This window comes from Gopherus flavomarginatus, chromosome 2 (genome assembly GCF_025201925.1).
Source record: "Gopherus flavomarginatus isolate rGopFla2 chromosome 2, rGopFla2.mat.asm, whole genome shotgun sequence".
Lineage (NCBI taxonomy): Eukaryota > Metazoa > Chordata > Testudines > Testudinidae > Gopherus > Gopherus flavomarginatus.
The window spans coordinates 150,890,970-150,914,566 of NC_066618.1; the positions used below are offsets into that span (position 1 = coordinate 150,890,970).

Here is a 23,597-nt window from a genome sequence, read left to right on the forward strand (position 1 = left end):
CCTCTAGTCACTAAGCATTAAATTCAGACTTTGAAACGTGCCAATATGCTTGATGTTTCAGCCACTATTAAAACAGAGTTATCTCTGGGGTGAAACACCAGCTGTCTACCAGGGCAGCAACACTGCACAGAAGTTCAGAACTGGAAGTGTGTACTACATCCAAACAAAACTAAACCACCTTAAATTACTATTTTTAAATGTTTTTTGTTCTCCTTTGAATGATTGTCAACATGTATATTCCACTGTTGGTATGTGCATGCCTAGTGCACTTGAGATGGAGACTTTTGGTCAGCAGTACCCACTGGAATGGTGCATGTATGTATTGGGATAATACTCGTACAATGCATAAATCCCCAAGCTTTAAGAACTACCCTGTTTGCAAGGCTCTTGTGCCTGTTAATGATGTTGCCACATTCAGTGCCTCATTTGCTTAGAAGATGGGCACATCACAGAGTTCTCTAAGTGTACTCAGAAGTTGAGTCTCATTTCAGGATGCATCTTATAGAGAGGTCCATGCATGTGGCCTCTGATATTGAAAACTTTAGGACAGCTGTGTCCATTACTCTTTCATGTAGACAGCTATGACAGAGCCTCTGTGATTGAGAATGGGTGTGGAAAGAGGGCCCTAGTGATTGCAAACAAGAAAACTGTCTCTCAAATGTATATGAAGTATGAACTCCTGTCTAATTTAGAATATGGTGGTGGATTCTGTTCATTTCTCTTATTTTTAAGGCTGATGTTTATCTTCTCTCTCCTCAGGTTGTCCAGCCCCAGAAGGATGTTCTCTCAAAAGTGTTCAAATGCATACCAAAGGATCATGCACCTCCTGTCAAAAACACAAGAAGTGCACGTCGTGCTCTTCAGCACAGGTCCTCAAATGCCCCTGGGTCCCAGAGGCCAAAGAGTATACCTCCCAACCTTCTGGGAAAGAGTACAGGGCCACCTGCCAACCTTCTACCAAACAAAAGCCATTGCGTGCATCTGAACAGAATGGCATCATCATCTACCTGTCATCAGTTAAATCAAATACAAGAGACTGTGAAATCTGAAAATCCAGGCTCAGTCACCGATCAAAGGGCTGTAATGTTGACCCAGACTGGAAATGATCCCCAGTGTGGGGAGCACCACTCAGTAACTGAGAATTTGCAAGAAATGGCAGACTGTGATAAAGTAAATCTTCCTAGTAAAACTGTTCTAGAATCTTCTGAGAACAGGACAGAGTCTGGACTGGACATCAAAGTACAGTCTAGGACTGGTTTAAACAAGCCAGAGAGCAAAATAGATTTGGTTCACAGGCATACCTTGGGCACAACTCCAAGGAACAATGTGAGTCTGAAAGACAGAGTTACTGGCTGTCAGACCAGTAAGGAACTAATTTCGAATAAACTAGCAAAATCTCCACCTGGCTGTAAAGTCGTGTGTCCTCAAAGACCCAGTAGCAAAGCCCAGGGGTCAGTGCCTCCTTCCCAGATATTTGCTGTTTCTAGTACTCGACTATCCAAGAAATCAGGTGCAGAAAAACAGTGTCTACATCCCAGTGTCGTGAGGCAAAACACAGTGAAACTACAGGCAGTTGGAATGCTCGATCTTGCAAGACAGCCCACACAAAAGCAATATGTGAAGCACTCAAGAACATGTAAAACTCCTGGTGCTCTGGAAGTTAGAAGGTCCAAACAACAGGCTAGAGCTGGACAAGACCTGAAACTGACAAGGTCTCCCATAAATTCTCATGTCTCCAAAAGGCCCTCTGTGATGGAACCGAAAGCAAAATCAAAACGCATGTCAGAGAGACCCAATTCAAAAACAAGTGGCACAACCAACTGGCAAATGAATGCAACAAAAGGGAAGCAGCGCATTAAAGACTTGAAGAAAGCTTCTCAGACTTGCGATACAAAATCCAAAAGTACTATCCCCAGAAACTGTACTGCAAGCACATGCATGTCCAGAGACCAAGCCAGTGTTGGCATGCTTAGGAATGTGAGAGAAACACCCAAGCGACAGCTGTTAAGGGTAAAAGAGGTCCTGCGTAATCAGGATTCCAAGACCCCAGCTGCTGAGAATCGCAAGTAAGTAACTTCCTTTCTGGTTCTCTCCTCTTTTCCCTCCTGCCTGTAACCCTGAACATGGCAGCTAACCTGTTTCCTCACCCCTTCACCAAGACAAGTTGTCCTCATGGAGAGACAGGAGGTAATGCCTCTTCAGAGTCAACCCACAGGAGATGAGCTCCTGCCTCATGGTGGCAAGGGCTCTGCTTTACCTTTCTGCTGCCTCCCTCTCCATGAGGGGGTCAAATGCCCTGGCTGGGCATCTACCTCCTCCCCTACCTCACTGGTGCAGTAGCTGTGTCTAATTCAGCTACTGATACCCTTGAAGGAAGTATCTCTTCAAGGGAAAGCTTTCTTATTGCTAAATTAGATACAGCCATCCTGAGGCAGAGTGAGATGCTCAAGGTTCACTTGTTCACCAGGATCCCAGTGTTCTTCCACCTCACAGATGGATGCTTTCCACCAGATTGCGTCCAAAATTTGGATATGTATTAAACTGCAGTATTCTGTCAGTACCCTTCTAAACAAGGCTGTGAATAGGAGATAAGGGCTCAGTATTTCCCAGGCAACAAGCAATATCTAAAACATATGCAGGAAATGCAGCTCTTTGAATTGTATTCAGTGCATTGTTTGATGTGATCTGCTGAAAGCAGGCTAGGGTAAATCCTATTGTCTGGGATATGGACAGATCCGGTCTGGGGAAGTGAAATGTTTATTACCTAGTGCCAAGTAGACATGCTGCTAAGCTGCACCAAGATATCTGTAACATTTCAATAGGTGTTCTATTCCTTCAGAAATAGTTTACCAGATATTCAGGATTATGTCAACCTGAAAGGAGAAGGAATATCTTCTTAAATTGACCTGGAAGTTCTGTTAGTAATAGTCTGTCCTTTTTAGTGTTTGGGGCTATTGAGGTGTTCTCCATTCTGACTGGTATTAATGTCCAGAGACTGAAAAAACACATGGATGAGAAATAGATGAGATTTCTAAGGCATGAGTCTGCCTCACCATCCAGGTTACAATCAAGCTCTGGCCTGTTTCTGACCAGAACATTTAAAAGGTAAAGGACCTTACTTTTTCCCTCTGTCCTGTAGACTACGCAAACAGGCTGCTTCAAAAAGCAATCATTTTGGGTGGTGGGCCCATTCTTTTACTCAAATCACTGCTCCTTGCCTCCAGAAAAACCCTACAACTTTGCTACATATTGAATTACTCTCTCTCATGCTCATTTCAACCTGCTGTCTGGGCTCATTGGAAAGCACAGAATCTAATGCTTCTAATGTATTTGAAAGTACCTGAAAGATCTTATGAATTAACATATTTGGTCCTGAATATGATAATTTTAAACTGGATGGGTTTGCTTAGAGCTGCCCATTAGTAGGACCTAAATCTGACAGGTCATCATATCTTCTAGTCTGAGCTTCAAAAATGTACCTGTTCAAGAATGGAGACGGGGTCCTCCTGAAATTCAAGGGTAAGGACAAGGGGCTCTGGGCTCCTTTCTCCTCCCATCAGAGTGTTGTCTCTGGAACTCACTGGGCAGCTTCTTTCATATCAACCTGGCAAGTAGGTCCCTGCTAAACTTGGAGCTCTTCCTACCCTTTCTGCAATTCCCTTTCTCCTGTGCATATCTTACCCCTCCCCTCTACTTACCCCCAGCAAAAACAGTAAAGTGAAACTTGCTAGAACAGGATCATTTTCACTTTGCAGTGGGCCTGAGAGTGCAATGAGATTGTGCTAATGATGCACTTTCAATAGAAGGGAATTGTAAGTTCAGATGCACCAAGACGGGTTCTCTGAAATTTCCCATACTATAGGACAAGTGTTGAAGCGTATGGCTTTGGTTTAATGCTGAATAAGCAGAATGCTCTATTCAAAATGTAGTAACTTGTTTATAAATCAGTCAAGCACTGTAGCTCCGGTCTGACTGGAAACGCCAGTGACCTCACCATATCATTGAGTAGGGAAGAAGAGGTGCAACTGTCATAAACAGATAGCTAAGGGTTAATGTCTTTTTCACCTGAAGCACCTGACCAAAGGACCAATCAGGAAACCGGATTTTTTCAACTTTGGGTGGAGGGAATTTTGTGTCTGGGGTCTTTGTCTGTCTGCCTGCTGTCTCTGAGCTTTGGAGAAGTAGTTTCTGCTTTCTAGTCTTCTGTTTCTAAGTGTAAGGACAAAGAGATCAGATAGTAAGTTATATGGTTTCTTTTCTTTGGTATTTGCATGAATATAAGTGCTGGAGTGCTTTGATTTGTATTCTTTTTGAATAAGGCTGTTTATTCATATTTCTTTTAAGCTATTAACCCTGTATTTGTCATCTTAATACAGAGAGACCATTTGTATATATTTTTCTTTCTTTTTTATATAAAGCTTTCTTTTTAAAACCTGTTAAAGTTTTCTTTACTGGGAAATTTCAGGGAAATTGAGTCTGTACTCACCAGGGAATTGGTGGGAGGAAGAAATCAGGGGGAGATCTGTGTGTGTTGGATTTGCTAGCCTGATTTTGCATTCCCTCTGGGTGAAGAGGAAAGTGCTTTTGTTTCCAGGACTGTTTGGATTCACAGAGCTTGTGTCTGTGTATCTCTCCAGGAGCACCTGGAGGGGGGAAGGGAAAAAGGATTATTTCCCTTTGTTGTGAGACTCAAGGGATTTGGGTCTTGGGGTCCCCAGGGAAGGTTTTTCAGGGGGACCAGAGTGCCCCAAAACACTCTAATTTTTTGGGTGGTGGCAGCAAGTACCAGGTCCAAGCTGGTAACTAAGCTTGGAGGTTTTCATGCTAACCCCCATATTTTGGACGCTAAGGTCCAAATCTGGGACTAAAGGTATGATATGGTTACGGGATAGACAAAATCCAGAAGCCAGTAGGAATATTATTTTTTTCTCTTCTCTGCTAAGGGCTTTTTAGCAGAGAGAAACAGTTTGGGTTTAAAAGAGAATTTTTTTTTTCTGCTCTCTCTGGCAGTTTGTGGCTTGCATGTTAAGCAAGAAGCCATTACCAGACTGTTAAGGGTCTTTTGTCACACAATAGCCCTCCCATTAGGAGGCAAGTACCAGTACTATATACATGCACATAAAGTGGTTTTTCTGGTTTCCTTTCATTGAACATTAGCTAGAGAGAGAAAGGGAAAAAAGCATTGTTGCTAGGCAGACCCCAGGAGGCAACAGAGCCTGCAGTTCAGAAGATAAACACCGGAGGGCACCCCAACACAAGAAAACAGGAACCATGACTTCTAAGGCAAAAATTGAGGCCGAAGAACAATTCAGAGAAGCTGAATACAGGCGACAACTGGAAATAAAACAAAAAGAGATGGAACTGAGAGAAAACGAAGAACAGATCAGAGAGGCAGCCTACCAAAGAGAACAGGCAGCCAAAGAGGTGGCCCACAGAAGAAAACTAGAAGAAGAAGAGGCGGCCCACCGCCGACACATGGAAAAACAACAAAAAGAGAATGAAGAGAAGGAAAAACAGAGAAAACATGAACTGGACTTGGCGCAAGCTGGGCTGCATGTGCCAGCCAACCCTAACAACCCGGCGCCAATTATTGCTCCACAGCACAGGAAATTTCCCACCTAAAAGGCAGGTGATGACACCGAGGCCTCCTTGGAAAATTTTGAAAGAGCCTGTCTTGGGTACAGCATCCCCGAAGACCAGTACATGGTAGAATTGAGGTCACAGCTCAGTGGACCTTTAGCAGAGGTGGCAGCTGAAATGCCTAAGCAGCAAATGAATGACTATAAACTTTTCCAAACCAAGGCCAGATACAGAATGAGGATAACCCCAGATCATGCCCGTCGGCGCTTCAGAACCCAAAAGTGGAAACCAGATGTGTCATTTCCCAGACACGCCTATTACGTTGCAAAAAATTATGAGGCCTGGATATCAGGACACAATGTTAAAACCTTGGAAGAACTGCACCTCCTCATACAAATGGAGCAGTTCTTGGATGGTGTTCCTGAAGACATCACACGGTACATACAAGATGGAAAACCCAAAGATCTCGCTGAGGCGGGGGAGATTGGAGCCAAATGGATGGAAGTGGCAGAAAGCAAGAAAGCTACTGTCAAGGGGAACGATTACCCCAGGGGGCACACCGACCATAAACCCTACAACTGAGGACAGCCAAAGACCCCACATACCACCCAAGTAAAGCCACAGACACCCTACTCTTCCACCTCACCAGTCTCCAGTAACTCACCTCGGCCCAGTGACCCATCAGATGGAAGATGCTTTAAGTGTAATGAACTGGGACATATCAAGGCCAACTGTCCAAAGAACACCATGCGAGTGCAATTCATTACACCACCATCACACCAAAGATCCCCAGGCCCGGATGCCTCTCAAATACTCTTGGAGCGAAGGGAAAATTTGAGAGTGGGTGGAAAGAAGGTTACTGCGTGGAGAGACACGGGGGCACAAGTGTCAGCTATCCACCAATCCTTCGTTGACCCCAAATTCATCAACCCAAAGGCCAAAATTACAATTTACCCCTTCATGTCACAAGCTGTAGACTTGCCTACAGCTCAACTGCCTGTCCAGTACAAAGGCTGGTGAGGAATGTGGACTTTTGCAGTCTATGACAATTATCCTATCCCCATGCTACTGGGAGAAGACTTGGCCAACCAGGTGAAGTGGGCCAAGCGAGTGGGAATGGTTACACGTAGCCAAACCAGGCAAGCTTCCAGACCCATTCCTGTTCCTGAACCGTCCACAGACGCCCCGTCTGGGTTACCAGAGACCCAGACAGAGGTAGTGGACCCGGATTCCATGCCAACCACTGAAACAGCCACAACACCTCCAGTCACAGGCCTGGAACTGGAACAGCAACCAGCACCAGCAAGTGCAACCACATCTTCAAACTCAAAGCCAGAGGGCGCCAGCGAGCGAAAACTGGCAGAAGCAACAGACAGCCATACCCAAAAGGCTCAGCCAGAGCCTGAAGTAACCTCAGGTGCACCAGCGGAGAGCGGTTCACCAGCAACGGAAACAACCCCATCACCTACATTGCTTCCAGAGGGACCAAGCCCAAGTCCACAGTCTGAGGAAGAACTGGTGACCCCAGCCTCAAGGGAACAGTTCCAGACTGAGCAGGAAGCAGATGACAGCCTTCAGAAAGCTTGGACGGCGGCACGGAGCACGCCACCACCTCTCAGCTCTTCTAATTGATCCCGGTTTATTATAGACCAAGGACTTTTATACAAGGAAATTCTTTCTGGTGGACACCGGGAAGAATGGCAGCCGCAAAAACAGTTGGTGGTTCCAACTAAGTACCGGGGGAAGCTTTTAAGCTTAGTCCATGATCATCCCAGTGGCCATGCTGGGGTGAACAGAACCAAGGACCGGTTGGGGAAGTCCTTCCACTGGGAGGGGATGGGCAAGGACGTTGCCAAGTAAGTTCGGTCTTGTGAGGTATGCCAAAGAGTGGGAAAGCCTCAAGACCAGGTCAAGGCCCCTCTCCAGCCACTCCCCATAATTGAGGTCCCATTTCAGCGAGTAGCTGTGGATATTCTGGGTCCTTTCCCAAAAAAAACACCCAGAGGAAAGCAGTACGTACTGACTTTAGTGGACTTTGCTACCCGATGGCCGGAAGTAGTAGCTCTAGGCAACACCAGGGCTAACACTGTGTGCCTGGCCCTAACAGACATCTTTGCCAGGGTAGGTTGGCCCTCCGACATCCTTACAGATTCAGGGTCTAATTTCCTGGCGGGGACCATGGAAAAACTGTGGGAAACTCATGGGGTGAATCACTTGGTTGCCACCCCGTACCACCATCAAACCAATGGCCTGGTGGAAAGGTTCAATGGAACTATGGGGGCCATGATACGAAAATTCATCAACGAATTCTCCAATAATTGGGGCCTAGTGTTGCAGCAGTTGCTGTTTGCCTACTGGGCTGTACCACATCCCAGTTTAGGGTTTTCACCATTTGAACTTGTGTATGGTCACGAGGTTAAGGGACCATTACAGTTGGTGAAGCAGCAATGGGAGGGGTTTACGCCTTCTCCAGGAACTAACATTCTGGACTTTGTAAGCAACCTACAAAGCACCCTCCGACACTCTTTAGCCCTTGCTAGAGAGAACCTAAAGAATGCTCAGGAAGAGCAAAAGGCCTGGTATGACAGACATGCCAGAGAACGTTCCTTCAAGGTAGGAGACCAGGTTATGGTCTTGAAGGCGCAACAGGCCCATAAGATGGAAGCATCATGGGAAGGGCCATTCACGGTCCAAGAGCGCCTGGGAACTGTGAATTACCTCATAGCATTTCCCAATTCCTCACTAAAACCTAGAGTGTACCATGTTAATTCCAGAGACTTACAGGTTTGTCAGTTTACAGTCCAGGGAGATGATGCTGAGTGGCCTGACGGTGTCTACTACGACGGGAAAAAAGACGGTGGTGTGGAAGAGGTGAACCTCTCAACCACCCTGGAATGTCTGCAGCGGCGACAAATCAAGGAGCTGTGCACTAGCTTCGCCCCATTGTTCTCAGCCACCCCAGGACGGACTGAACGGGCATACCACTCCATTGACACAGGTAATGCTCACCCAATCAGAACCCCACCCTACCGGGTGTCTCCTCATGCCCAAGCTGCTATAGAACGGGAGATCCAGAACATGCTACAGATGGGTATAATCCGCCCATCTACCAGTGCATGGGCATCTCCAGTGGTTCTGGTACCCAAACCAGATGGGGAAATACGCTTTTGCGTGGACTACCGTAAGCTAAATGCGGTAACTCGTCCGGACAACTATCCAATGCCACGTACCGATGAGCTATTGGAGAAGTTGGGACGTGCCCAGTTCATCTCTACAATAGACTTAACCAAGGGGTACTGGCAAGTACCGCTAGATGAACCTGCCAAGGAGAGGTCAGCATTCGTCAGCCATGCGAGGGTGTATGAATTCAATGTCCTTCCTTTCGGCCTTCGAAATGCACCCGCCACCTTCCAGAGGCTGGTAGATGGTCTACTAGCTGGACTGGGAGAATTTGCAGTTGCCTACCTCGATGATGTGGCCATTTTTTCAGACTCCTGGCCCGAACACCTACTACACCTGGAAAAGGTCTTTGAGCGCATCAGGCAGGCCGGACTAACTGTTAAGGCCAAAAAGTGTCAAATAGGCCAAAACAGAGTGACTTACCTGGGGCACCAGGTGGGTCGAGGAACCATAAACCCCCTACAGGCCAAGGTGGATGCTATCCAAAAGTGGCCTGTTCCAAGGTCAAAGAAACAGATCCAATCCTTCTTAGGCTTGGCCGGATACTACAGGCGATTTGTACCACACTACAGCCAAATCGCTGCCCCACTGACCGACCTGACCAAAAAGACCCAACCAAATGCAGTTAAGTGGACTGATGAGTGTCAAAAGGCCTTTACCCAACTTAAGGCAACGCTCATGTCTGACCCTGTACTCAGGGCCCCGGACTTTGACAAGCCATTCCTAGTAACCACAGATGCATCTGAGCGTGGTATAGGAGCAGTGCTCATGCAGGAAGCAACAGATCACAACTTCCATCCTGTCGTGTTTCTCAGCAAGAAACTGTCTGAGAGGGAAAGTCACTGGTCAGTCAGTGAAAAGGAATGCTATGCCATTGTGTACGCCCTGGAAAAGCTACGCCCATATGTTTGGGGACGGCAGTTCCAACTACAAACTGACCATGCTGCACTAAAGTGGCTTCATACTGCCAAGGGGAACAACAAGAAACTTCTTCGTTGGAGTTTAGCTCTCCAAGATTTTGATTTTGAAATTCAACACATCACAGGAGCTTCTAACAAAGTTGCTGATGCACTCTCCTGTGAGAGTTTCCCAGATTTCAGTAGTTAAAAAGTGTTCTTAAAATGTAGACGTCTGTTAGTTATATACTTAGTAGTATATGTAAAGGTGCATGTGTTGTAGTAATCTGTTTATTTTAAAGTTCTAGAAGGAAATCGCCGCCAGTGAGCTTCCCCACTGTCTGCAATTTGGGGGGCGTGTCATAAACAGATAGCTAAGGGTTAATGTCTCTTTCACCTGAAGCACCTGACCAGAGGACCAATCAGGAAACCGGATTTTTTCAACTTTGGGTGGAGGGGAATTTTGTGTCTGGGGTCTTTGTCTGTCTGCCTGCTGTCTCTGAGCTTTGGAGAAGTAGTTTCTGCTTTCTAATCTTCTGTTTCTAAGTGTAAGGACAAAGAGATCAGATAGTAAGTTATATGGTTTCTTTTCTTTGGTATTTGCATGAATATAAGTGCTGGAGTGCTTTGATTTGTATTCTTTTTGAATAAGGCTGTTTATTCATATTTCTTTTAAGCAATTAACCCTGTATTTGTCACCTTAATACAGAGACCATTTGTATGTATTTTTCTTTCTTTTTTATATAAAGCTTTCTTTTTAAAACCTGTTAAAGTTTTCTTTACTGGGAAATTGAGTCTGTACTCACCAGGGAATTGGTGGGAGGAAGAAATCAGGGGGAGATCTTTGTGTGTTGGATTTGCTAGCCTGATTTTGCATTCCCTCTGGGTGAAGAGGAAAGTGCTTTTGTTTCCAGGACTGGGAACGGAGAGGGGGAGTCACTCTGTTTGGATTCACAGAGCTTGTGTCTGTGTATCTCTCCAGGAGCACCTGGAGGGGGGAAGGGAAAAAGGATTATTTCCCTTTGTTGTGAGACTCAAGGGATTTGGGTCTTGGGGTCCCCAGGGAAGGTTTTTCAGGGGGACCAGAGTGCCCCAAAACACTCTAATTTTTTGGGTGGTGGCAGCAAGTACCAGGTCCAAGCTGGTAACTAAGCTTGGAGGTTTTCATGCTAACCCCCATATTTTGGACGCTAAGGTCCAAATCTGGGACTAAAGGTATGATATATCAGTCAAGCACTGTAGCTACGGTCTGACTGGAAACGCCAGTGACCTCACCATATCATTGAGTAGGGAAGAAGAGGTGCAACTGACTCTTTAATTTTAAAAAAGAGAGTTCTTTCCTAGCCTTCCATAGATCTTGGTATGTTTTTCATATCTATTAGCTCTTTATGAACAACACAGTGGACTCGACGTATGACAAACAAAAATCAGAGCTGTAGCCCAGGGGATCGATGAGAACTGGTAATCTGATGTTGATGGCCTATGATCTCTTTGCCCTTTGATAGGAAGCAACTGGAGCAGTGGTTGGCATCCAAAGGGAAATCGTATAAACGTCCACCCATGACACTGCCTGCTAAAAAGCCAACCAAGGAGATGGTGAACCTGTCCTTCTGGAATGGCATGGAGGAGGAGGAGAAGAGAAAGCAGCTCTGCGTGACAGACAAGATCAATGGCATGTTGGCAGAGTGTCTCGAACTTGCTGAGAAGGTGAGGACCGAGCAGGAGTGGCTTTAACAACCTGCTCCTCTTAATGTGTTTTGGGAGACTGTTAGGCAGAGGTAGCTTGAGGCAACCCTAACTTGTAATACAGGGGCATGGTTTGTGAAGACTGCCTGCCCCAGCACGCAGCATTCTTTGGGCTCAGTGGCCTTACTGCTTGGATCTGGCCTGCCAGATGCTGCCATTGGATAACAGAATGGATCACTTAATAGTTGCCCTGTTCTTTTCATTCCCTGTGAAGCAACTGGCATTGACCACTGTCGAAAGACAGGATACTGGGCTAGATGGACCATCAGTCTGGCCATTCTTATAGTTTTTATCAAGCAGCCCCATTCTGCAGTGCCTCTGTAGTCAAGATGAAGACCATTGCAATTTGCTCTTTGACACCTAAATTAGGTGTAGCCATCTGGGTTGGAGCAAAATACCAGGACAGATCTAAGGCAAAATTGCAGTATCCATGATCTTGGAGGCAGTATTAATGTCCATACTGAGCCAGTTTCTTTCCTACCAATGAAATATTAATGTCATACTTAAGATTGGATGAAAATCTGTTGCTCAGCTTTCCTTGAAGGATTCCATAGCCCACTACAGTAAGAGAGATAATTGGGATATTGTGTAGATTTAAGTTACGCAGCAGAGCAGCACTGAAATCTGTGCTAAAATGGGAATTTTACATCATTAATAGATGACAAAATAATTGATACGAGTGTTACCCATGATTTAAAATATCTTGTCACAAATTTTTTCTTGCTGCTCGCAGTGCATTTGGCCCCAGAAACTTCCAAGTCCAGCATCATACCTTAACTTGTGTCTAAAGTTGTACATTCTTGAAGAACCTCACTGCTGCTGAATTTCATTGCTGGAAATGCCAATGACTTTACATGATCTGTATAGGTATTTATATAGTCCCCATTACCACAGTATCAGCTCAAAAACTAAATGTATCATTGCAACACCCCTGTAATACATCTGTGACACTTTGGGGTTCAACCCAGACCAGGAAGGGATTGTGTCATTGCCTGCCCCGCAACCCTAGGTGCCTTAAATGTTATGCTGCTGTGGCTCACAGCTCTGACACCAACAGCCCACACATAATCGTGCAGGTCACATCCTGTCTTCCACTGTCCAGTGATCAACATTCATCCAGTCCCTATTTTCCCCAAAGCTGTCACCCTGCAGTGTCCAGCCCTCTCCTGAAGCACTTGCAGAGGTTAAGTTTGTTGCTCCTTTTAAAGAGACAATACACTACAACTCATTAATTTAACTGGGATTTGACAGACATTTCAATCACAGCACTGTACTGGTTTATAGTAAAAGTAAAACAAGTTTATTTAACAAAAGGACATAGGATTAAGTGATAGCAGGTATAAGAAATAAAGATAGAAAGGATTACAAACAAGTGTAAAAATATGCTTTCTAATGACGTAAGACCTAATTTTACAAGTTACAGTCTTAGGTGAGAACTACCTTGAACGATCTTTCTTTTCCAGCAATGGTTGACTAGCTCTTATTCAGAATCCCTACAGAGTCCAAGGTGCTTGTTTTCTTTGCCTCCTCAGGTGAAGGATAACTTGGAGATTCTCTGCCCTTTTCTCTGTAGTCCAGTAAACCTTTGAAAAGTCTCTCTCTCAAACTTTAAGAGGCAGGAAGGTTTCCTGGGGACGCAGTCTCCATCCCCCGGTGAGATTAAGTGATCACTTTTTCCTCCACTTGCTCTGCCAATGGCTTTCATTGCCTGGCATGCAGATATGCTTATCTTTGTCTTTTGTCACACCTTGCTTAATTTATACAGCAGACACATTTAAGCAGGTGGAACTGCATCCTTTGTCTGGAAAATACTTGTTTATCAACTCCCCCATACCTGTCTGGTTTAAATACATTTTAATCATAATTCCAGCACATCTGTATAATCCTTTGTGGGTTGATCATACATACAGCATTCAAGAATATTAATGATTAGTAAGTTGTTAGTTTTTCAATGACATATTACATGACACTTTTGGGGTATATATCCTGACAACAGTGTAGTAGGTGTAGGGAGTATGTCAGGCCTAATGAGTTCTTGATACACAGCTGTGAACCACCAATAGGCCTCTGTCACAACATTATCCTCATTTTGCTGATGAGAAACTGAGGCACAGAGAAAGTGATTGATTTGCAGAAAGTCACCACAGTAAGTATATGTCAGAACTGGGTATTTAACTGAGTTCCAGTCAGGTGCCTCAAATATAAGACCATCCTTCCTCTCCTTGAGGGATGTTAACCGTTAACCTTGTCAATGGTTTTCCTCCATTCTAACCTGCACCTCTCTTCGTGATATGGCTGTTTTTGCAGGGTTTTTCTTCAGAGGAGCTCTTCACCACACTGTCCAGTATCCCAGAGGCAGAGAAGTTTGCCAAGTTCTGGATCTGCAAGGCAAAGCTGCTGGCTCGTAATGGCACCATTGACATGACTGGGTTGTATGAAGCAGCGGTCTGTGCTGGTGCTGCGGTAAGTGATTGCTCCACAAACTTCTCATCGGAACTTCCTCTGAATTCGCAAATGTCCCAGCTAGTTCTGGTGGCCTCAACATCAGCAAACCTCATTCAGATATTTCCTGTCCCAGGAGGCTGGGGAAAACAGTGATGGTTACCCATCCTCTCCAATAAGCTAAACAAATTTTCTGGAGCTCAATAGCCAGATTTGGCTAGAGGGTGTTTGTGGCTAAACATATTAGTTGAATGTCTCTTTAAAGCTGCTTATATGGGGGTGAATAGACATACTGAAATGGCTACAGTCTAGCTCTAATTTTAGGTGAGGATGGTTGGTCAACTGTGTAATCGTGTTCCTTTCTCCAAACACACAGGAGTTACTGAGACACCTGCTCCCCATTACAGTGTAGGAAAGAGAGCAATGTTAAGTTTTCCTTTCAACCAGAGTTTGGAAGTTGCCATGGCTTGAAGGCAGCATAGTTTGGTAGGAGAGGCTATGGGAGGAGTTATGGGCAGACTCTGCACAGCTGTCATTTGCAGCCATAATATGTAGGTCTCTTATGCACTTGTCATATTCCATGTACTCAAGCCCAGCCCATTTCCACCTGGTGTCCCTGCTGACCCTGGCTTGTAGCCCTCTCAGGAGCACAGGATGGTGACAGTTAATCTTTATTTTAGAAAGGTGTGTGACAGGCTTCCCCAGAAGACAGGAACATACTGTGGACACCAGAACTGTAAGGACACAGACCAAGTGTGGAGGGAGTGGAATGTTTCTCTTCTTGCTGACAGCATCTAGCAATCCTCTGCTTGCTTGTTCAGGAACAGACTTCAGTCTGCTTACAAATATTTCCCCTCCTCTTTATCATTGATTCACCTTTGTTTGGCTGCCTGGTGTGAGGAGATGAGTTGTTATTTAATGGAATAGTGAGTTCCAAACACACTACACTCTTTGGGACCCAAAGTCTTGGTTCGGGTGCTCACATTTTCCTGAGTCAAGTGTGCTCTGACCTTAAAGTTCTCAATTGTTTTTCCTGCAGCCAATCCAGGAGCTGAGAGAAGTTGTTGTTGAGTTTTTGAAAAACACAGACAACGTATACCAAGGTAACACGTACTAAATGGAACTTAAGCCTTGACAGGGCTGGGCAAATGGTTAGCTGGGTGAAACTGGAAGAACGCAGGAATGGGAAAAGGTCCTCTGAAGAGGTATGATGTTTCCTTAGGAGTGGAGGATAAGGGTCACAGCTTTCTGACCTGGCTGCCTAAATTTGGGCATCAAAGTGCTCTGACTTTCATAGGCACTGAGGAACCCGCGCTACCCCCTGAAAGCCAAGCTAGCTTGTTACGTCTTGATGATGTAAGTCACATAGGCGCAGGCTCCATGGGTGCTCTGTTGCCAGGGATCAGTAATTCCTAGGCAGTCCCGCCCCCACCAACCAGTTAGTAGACAGCTGCGTTAATCACCTATGAGCTGTTCAACTTTTGTAGCTCCTGGGCTTGCTGCAGCAGAGGCTGACCCAACCCTGCTTCAGCCCTTGGTGGTGGGGCGGGCCTCCTCCAGCAGCCTCAGGGAGCTGCTCCTGCCGGGGTTAGGAGTGGGCGAGAGGGGAGTGCAGGGCTCCCTCTGCTCAGCAGAAGCCCAGCCTGATCAGCAGCAGTGAGACCCTGCTCACCTGGGTCTCCCTGCCTCCTACCTAGATCTCCTGGATAAGCTCCAGCTCCCAGCCAGCTCCAGCTGCAGGCAACATTAGGTGAGTCCTGTTTCAGGCAGAGGGAGCCTGGCTGGAGTGGGAGGGCTGCAGTGTCAGGTGAGGGGGAGGGGAGTCCACCATGGGCGCAGTTTGGGGGTGGGGGAGCCTGCAGAGTCACTGCCACTGCCTTCCCCCATTGCTACCAGTACCGAGCTGCTCTGCTCTGCCTAGGTCGGGAAGTGTCTGTCCTCAGGGGTGTCATTGGCGGGGGGGGGGGGGGGGGGGACTGCCCTGGCCCCCCCAGGATAGTAAAAATCTGGGGGCAAATTTGTCTCTCTCATCCTCCCTTGCACCCATGCATTCGTTATCCAAAATACTCATTTGGCACTGAAGTTAAATAGGTGTTAACAAAATCAGACAAAACAGTTTTTCAGAATGTGATTTTAAAATCCCTTCCCCTCTCCTTTGCTCAATTTTCTGTCTCTTGACTCTTGTGAATATCATTTCACTAGTTCTCCTGGTATCATAGGCTTTGTCTGGACTAGCATTTGTCCGTCTTTTGTAATTGATTAGCATTTACAGTCAGATTGCCAACTGCTTGTTAAGTATCAGGACATGCCTCAGGCAAACCACAAAACTTTGTGCCCCAAAACAAACATTTGTGGAGAACCTCAGTTTTCAGCACAATTAGCATTTAAGATCAATTAGCTCAAATTATAACAGGACCACCAGCTCTAGTCTAAACAAAGCCAAAGCATGAGTCCCCTAGGCTAGGCAGGACCTGGATCTTTAACATAAAAGGAGGCAACATAAATGTATTTTCCCTCCCCAAAACAAACAAAAACAAACAAACATGCAAACAAAAAAAAAACCACCTAGGCCCTCAAATCTTCATGCCTTCTTTACACATCGGAAGAAAAACAAACGAAGGCACAGTCTCAGTTATTGCTCTTTTACAGATCACCTTTAAAAATGAAATTAGCCTTTGAAATCCTAATTTCTGGAAATTAGAGTAACTGCTGACTTTGTGGGGCTGAAAGACTGGATCTGGGTCTGAAAATTTCTCCCTTTCCACCGTTGCAAATACATATAGAACAGAGTGCTGGGAGCACAACAGAATAGGTTAGGGTAAGAGAGAGCTGATAAAGGGAAATTGGCCCTCAAAAAAAATCTTGTCTTTGAAAATTGCCACAGGGTTGGTTTAGTAGTCAAGATTTTTGTGGTTGTTTAAGTGAGGTACAGTCCCACTAAAATAATCATGTAACATTCAAATTTTACACTTCTTATAACTTGATTTTTTTACACGTACGTAGGGCTCAGACTATGGCTCTGGTCCTGATATTACACTCTCAGGATCAATTGTGGATAATTTCCACCATCCATTCCCATTTTGGGGAAGCAATAATTAAAAAGCTATTCAGGGACTAGGGTAGAATTTATGGTGCAAATTTAGGTCATTTGATCAAGAGGTTCCCAATATATGTCTTCCCTCTGCATTATGAGCTTCTTTTTCAAAATACTCTAAATTCCTCATGCACAATGAGATTATCTAGGATATTGGTATGCCACAACAGGGGCAATGGTGCAAGTTTGGAATAATTTGGGTCAGGCGTTCCTCAGATACTGTCACCCCCAATAAGAAAACTTATAATATTCCAGTTGCTCTAAAACTTGACATGCATAGTGAGATTATCTTGAACAATGGTATTCCACAACTGAAACTAAGGTAGAGGGGAACTCACCACCCAAAGCTATTGCATTAGACTATTTATCTCTTTGGAGCATCCTAATTCATCTGAGCACTCCCACTGAATGGGCCATTCCACATTCCTGTACTGCAGAGGGCTGTGCAGAGCCCCTTCCTTCACACTAGCTCACTGAAGTAGGGAAGCTCCTGGAGGTTCCTGCTATTCTTTTTGCTGCTTCCAGCTGGTGGATGTGCTCCTCACAGCCCATCAGTTATCATCCTCCTTTCTTCCCATGACTCTTCCAGCTCTACCGGGGGAATGGTGGGGCCAGGAGGAGGGCAGAGCTGGTAGCAGATCATTCGCCTCCCATAGGTGCCCTCCAGTCATGCCCCCTCACTAACACCTCTTCCTCAAGAAACAAGGGAAATTAACTGCCCAAAAACATGGTTAATACAGGTCTTGTTTACACTACAGTGCCTTTGCCAGTATTGCTCTGCCAGCTAGACTCACCCCTGCTTAGTAGCCTCTTCAACTCAAGAAATGTGTTTCAGATTCCTGCTGGCACTGCCAGTCTGACATGCCTTCTCTGGCTTGTCAGATTGGGTTTATATCCGCTGGTGAACCACAGCACCTCGTTAGACTGCTTCCCAGGCTGGTGAACCAACTGCGGTTCATTCATTTTATATCAGTGCAACTCCACTGATTTCATTGGGATTGCTCCTGATTTACATTGCTACAGGTGAGGAGAGAATCAAGCATAGGCACCAGCTCTGTGGGTGCTCCAGGGCTCAATACCCATGCAAAAAAATAGTGGGGGTGGTCAACATCTGCCAGCCACAGCTGTTCAGCTGTGCTGCTGTTCGGCACCTGCATATGGGGTCTCAGGTGGGGGGAGAGAGTGGAGCGGGGGCAGGAAGAGATGGAATGAGGGCGAGACCTTGAGAGAGGGCGGAGCAGGGACAAGAAGAATCAGAGTGCGGGTGGGACCTCGAGGGAGGGGGTGCAGTGGGGCAGGACTTTGCTGTGGAGTGGAGGTGGAGCACCCACCTGGAAAAAAAAGTCAGTGCCTATGGAAGGTCATGCTATAGGCAAGGGGATAGAAACTAACAATACAGCCTATTGAATACAATGCTCCCTTAAGCCTGACCATGCAACATGTACTTGCATATGGGGCTGGAATAGGCCCTATGTGGAAGGGTAAAAGATGCAAGATCAGGCGTTACAGGGCAGGACAGCAAAGATTTCAGCTTTTCTCCACCTATGGGCAGCAGAAAGGTATGCCAGGGAATCCTGGACTTGTACATTTAATTTCCTGTGATCGTTAAGAGATGAAGTGCAGGTTTCTCAATGCAATGGGGGAGCGAAGCAGTGATGACCATTATCAAGAAGTTAAGAAAAGATAATATCTCTTGTCCTGTCCCACCCTCAAGCCTCTGCTGGTCTTCTAATCAAACAGCCAGCCCCAGCAGTATATCTGGTATCTTGGCACCCACTTTCTAATCTGTTCATCCTTCTGAGGGACATGAATGTGCTTAGTGCTCATAACTAAATGAGTCACTAACTGAAAATGCTCTGTAAAGGTGACTTGCCAAGGAAAAATAAATAGAGGTCTGTCTTTTTGCTGCTTTGAGATAAAGAAGGCCTCAGGTCTTTAAATATTTTTCATGCTTGTTTGTTATCTTAGTATCAGAACCATCAAACCTGTTTTTTCTGGAGGTCTCAGATGTGAGTTAAGAGCTTTCCAGGCATGGGGCAGTGTTGCTAAATCTTAATAGAGAACTCTTTTCTCCCATTTGTTTTTAGGTTGTTTGGGTTAAATAGAGGTTACAGTAGGAATAAAATTCCATTTTCCCTCTCAGCTAATCAGCTGTCACTTTCTTGGTGTTTTCTATAATATATCAATTTCTCCAAAGATCCATAGTGCTTTCCAGTGTAGAGAAGATACATACTATATAGATGTCATGGCCAGAAAGGGCCATTGTGATCCAGGCAGGAGATTATCACCCTTTGATTTCACTGTCAAGTCCAATAATTTGTGGTTGCATTACAAGGTATCTTTGTAGAAAAAGATTTCCAATCTGGATTTAAAGACTCAAGTGCTGATGAATTTATCCCATCCCCTGGAAAGCAGTTCTGGGGGTTAATTTCCATCCCTGTTCAACATATGCTTTTTTTCCAAGGTGACTTTTTCAGAAATCAGCATCTAGTATTTCTAAAAACAGAAAAACCTTCCTTAGCAGAGCCTCACTCCATCACAGAGAAGGACCCATGGCCAGTTCTCTTCTTTTGCAAGTCACTGTTTGCTATAACAGATTGAAAACTGGCTTCTTCCAAAGTGTTGCATTACCGTAACCCTACTCGAGCTTGCAGCTTCCTTCCTTCCCTCTTTAAGCCAAGTTGCGGCCACAAAACTTGGAATTGACATACCCTTTTTCTTCCTCTCCAGGGGTCTCTGCACACCCTTCTGCTGAAGTCAGCTGTCATATAGTGGAGGATGCAGCTGAACAGCCAGTGCTTCAGGGTCCCAGAACTCCTTGCCCTGGCATGAGAGAGCAGGTTGTGGCAACTCCACAATCCAGTTTAAGGTTCTTGACTAGCAAGCCAGTCTCCTTGGTCAAGTTACAAGTTGTCCCAGTGCCCAGGTAAGAACCTGTAACCTGCAGTTCAAGCTGCTCTTATCCCTGCTGTTGTATATTGTTCCTCACTTCCAGTGATCATACCTTTCTACCTGTTGCCATCAGCCAGCATGTCATTAGCCGAGAGATCTGCCATGCCTCTGCCATCAGTGTGTGGGGTCATGGGGTGAGTGTTTGGCTTCCTGTCTTGCTCCTGAGCTTTGCAGAGCGTTGGTCCTGCAGTGTCCTGATTATGGCTGCAACTACATCAGCCCTGAGGTCTTGCTTGCTTGTTTCTAGGTCAGCAAAATGTGGGGAAGACCTTCACAGGATGATGGACAGGGGTAGGCAGAGTGGCCATCAGCTCAGTGAGCCCTGCAGAGCTGTGGTAGCCCTGAGTAGTGATTTTTTTTAAGGGGGTGACTGATCTGAAGGAAGCCTCAGTGAAGGGATCCATGTTGTAGCCTTTCAGATGGGCATGGGCCTTTCGTTGTGGGTAGGGGAAATCCCAGCCTGGATGGTAGGAATCTAGTAGCTCCCCAAACCTCTCCTGCTTTATAGTGCTGTGTCTTTGTCCAAGGTCTATGTGTGGGAGACCAGACCAGGGCAATGAGACTCTTCAACCAGCCAAGCTTCAGCTAAGTGGCTCTTTCTCTTCTACTCTTTGCAGAATGAAGGGCTTGTCTGATATGCAAGACTTGAAATTCTTAACCCCGGTGCGGCGTTCTCTGCGGATAGAGCATGCCATATCCCGTTACCCAGAGATGCTGAGGGATCATGACACCGTAGTATCTTCCCTTGATGAAGTAATAGCCATGGAGGATGTGAGCCAGGTTGTGTTTCGTAAAAATGAGGCCCTGCTGGAAGAGGAGGAGCTGGAACTTTAGGCTGGTGGTGTCCACAAGCTTCATGGCCTTCTGTTATGGTTTCTTCTGCCTGACTAAAGGAGAGGCCTGTAAATATACTGGGGGAAATGTGTAATTGCCTTTTTACAGTGTTACTACTCTTAATAAATGTACATACCCTGTGACACAGTATAACCTAATGCATTGCCTACTGGCCTGGGACACAAGGGAGCTGTTTTTGGCTCTACTCCTGGCCTGCTGGGTGACCTTGAACAAGTCACTTCACCTGTCTGTGCCTCAGATTCCCCATCTATAAAATGGGGGAGAATAATGCCGACCTCCTTTGTAAAGTGCTGTGAGATCAATGGATGGAAGAGCACTGTGTAAGCCCAAGGTGGTGGTACTGTGATGAACAAACTAATGCTGAATACTTTGAGCCATTCAGTAGCAGAATAGCAGGGTCCTGATGAGCCAAGAGGGGACACCAGAGCAAAGCAAAGACCTTGCAAAGAGGCCCTGGGCTCTAATCCCACCACATGGGCAGGGCTTCTCAACACAACTAATGTTAGCACCTCCAATAGCCTTGTGCCTCTTAAAATGGTGCAGGAAAACTCTCAGGATTGACTGAGAGCAGCTGGTTTGGCTGCAGGACCTCCCACTGCCACAGCAGTGCAGTATTTCAGTGACCAGTGAGGAACTTCTTCCAAACTTGTGGTGACTAAGGCCATGGCTACACTTGAGAGTTACAGCACTGGTAGTGGCTTTATAGCGCTGTAACTCACTCACCGTCCACACTGGCAAGGCACATACAGCGCTGTATCTCCCTGGCTACAGCGCTGGTTGTACTCCACTTCTACAAGAGGAATAAAGACTATAGCGCTGCTGATGCGGTGCTGCCCCGCCAGTGTGGCCACCAAAAGTGCTATTATTGGCCTCCAGAAGTATTCGGCAGTATCCCAGAATGCCAGTTCTAGCCACTCTGCTCATCAGTTTGAACTCTACTGCCCTGGCCTCAGGTGACCAAGCATCAGACCCTCCCTTTAAATTCCCCGGGAATTTTAAAAATCCCCTTACTGTTTGCTCAGCCAGGTGTGGAGTGCAATCAGTGAATCTTTCCAGGTGACCATACCTCCATGCGCCAAATGAGCCCCAGCATGAAGCAATGGCGAGTTGCTGGACCTCATCAGTGTTTGGGGGGAGGAAGCTGTGCAGTCCCAGCTGCACTCCAGCCATAGGAATTACGATAACCTATGGGCAGATATCAAGGGCCATGCTGGAAAGGGGCCATGACCGGGACGCACTGCAGTGCAGAGTTAAAGTGAAAGAGCTGCGGAGTGCCTACTGCAAAGCTCGCAAGGGAAACCGCCGCTCCGGTGCTGCCCCCACGACCTGCCATTTCTTCAAAGAGCTGTACGTGATACTTGGGGTGACCCCACCTCCACTCTGAGGACCACCATGGACACTTCAGAGCTGGGGGAGGAGGAGGAAAGTGAGAATGAGAGTACTGGGGTAGGGGGAGACTCCCTGGAGGCATGCAGCCAGGAGCTCTTCTCAAGCCAAGAGGAAGGTAGCCAGTCGCAGCAGCCGGTACTTGGTTGAGGACAAACAGAGGAGTAGGTTCCCGGTAAGCGGCTTTTATTTTCAGGATGGAAATGTTTCGGGAGAGGAGGGAGGGTTAGGGCTGCATGCATGCATGCCTAGATGTGGAATAGCGCATTGATGTGGTCTATCACATCACAGTAATCGGCCTCGGTAATCTCTTCGAAAGTCTCATCCAGAACGTGGGCAATGCGCTTGCGCAGGTTTATTGAGAGAGCCACTATGGTCCTTGTCCCAGTCAGGCTAACACGTCCACGCCACTATGCCGCGAGGGGTGGGGGGACCATTGCAGCACACAGGCAAGCTCCATAGGGGCCAGGGCGGAATCCGCATTGCAGTAGAAGACCCTTCCTTGTTTCCCAGGTGACCCTCAGCAGCGAGGTATCTTCCAGGATAAACTCCTGTGGAAAATGTTGGGATAGTATTCAGTGTAGGTGCCATCTGCAGCTGTTGGCTCTCCCCAATGCACAGAAACCCAGAGGACAGTACAGCCCTGAAACAATCAGTTCCCCTTACTCACCATTTCAGGGCTCCCATGGGTTATGTGCACTTTCTTTGGGATGGGGAAATTATGCTATTGTGAAGATTGTATGTGCCCTCCTTAAGTGCAGGGGAATTACTCTGTCTGGTATAAACAGTGCTGCCTCTGTTAAGTGTTGCATTTTGCCTTTACAGATGCAAACTTGAGATCTCGGCTGACTGTGTTATCACCGGCTGAGAGACTGCAAAGCCTCCGGAAGAGACCGCGAGAAAGCAAAGACGACATACTGCACAAAGTGATGCATCATCTCTCACAGAGAATCAAAAAGCGCAGGAGTGGAGGGAGAGGGAAAGCAGGATCCGCAAGGAAAACGCAGTGCACCGGAAGCAAAGCACGGAGCGGCTGATAAGCATCATGGAGCGCCAAGTGGACTCTATCCAGGCGCTCGTAGCCATGCAGGTGAAGCACTACCGCCCCCGCTCTCCCCTGCACCCCTTGTCCCAAAGCTCTTTCCCTTGTGCCCCCATGTCAGCTCCAACCTCCCTTTCCCCAACATCCGGGTTCTTACCACCACCAGCTTCCTCCAACTCCTGTATGTTCACCAACCAGCCCTGAGAACTACGACCCTTACCCTCTGCACTCAACCCCTATCACCATGCAGTATAGCCATCCTGAAGTGCAGCAGTCATTGCACAGCACTCCAGAGAGAACATATGCAAATCTGTGATTGTATAGTTCCCCACCCCACTCCCTTGCCCTTTCAGTTTCCCAAAAAGTTGTGTTTCTTTCAATAAAGTAATTTTCTTTTCAATAAATGAATTTTTGCCTTTGAAAA

At 46.4% G+C, this 23,597-nt stretch overlaps 1 protein-coding gene across 1 annotated transcript in view; it reads left to right on the forward strand.

Annotated features, from left to right (window-relative positions):
* The window catches only part of CKAP2L (cytoskeleton associated protein 2 like), a 38,907-nt gene extending 15,310 nt beyond the window's left edge, over nt 1-23,597 (forward strand). The window contains exons 4-10 of the mRNA XM_050937426.1: nt 760-2,066; nt 11,162-11,363; nt 13,710-13,865; nt 14,884-14,947; nt 19,669-19,864; nt 20,508-22,306; nt 22,957-23,597. Of these exons, the coding sequence (XP_050793383.1) occupies nt 760-2,066; nt 11,162-11,363; nt 13,710-13,865; nt 14,884-14,947; nt 19,669-19,864; nt 20,508-20,724 (2,142 nt within the window). The 3' untranslated portion in view covers nt 20,725-22,306; nt 22,957-23,597. The remainder of the gene's footprint in view (nt 1-759; nt 2,067-11,161; nt 11,364-13,709; nt 13,866-14,883; nt 14,948-19,668; nt 19,865-20,507; nt 22,307-22,956) is intronic.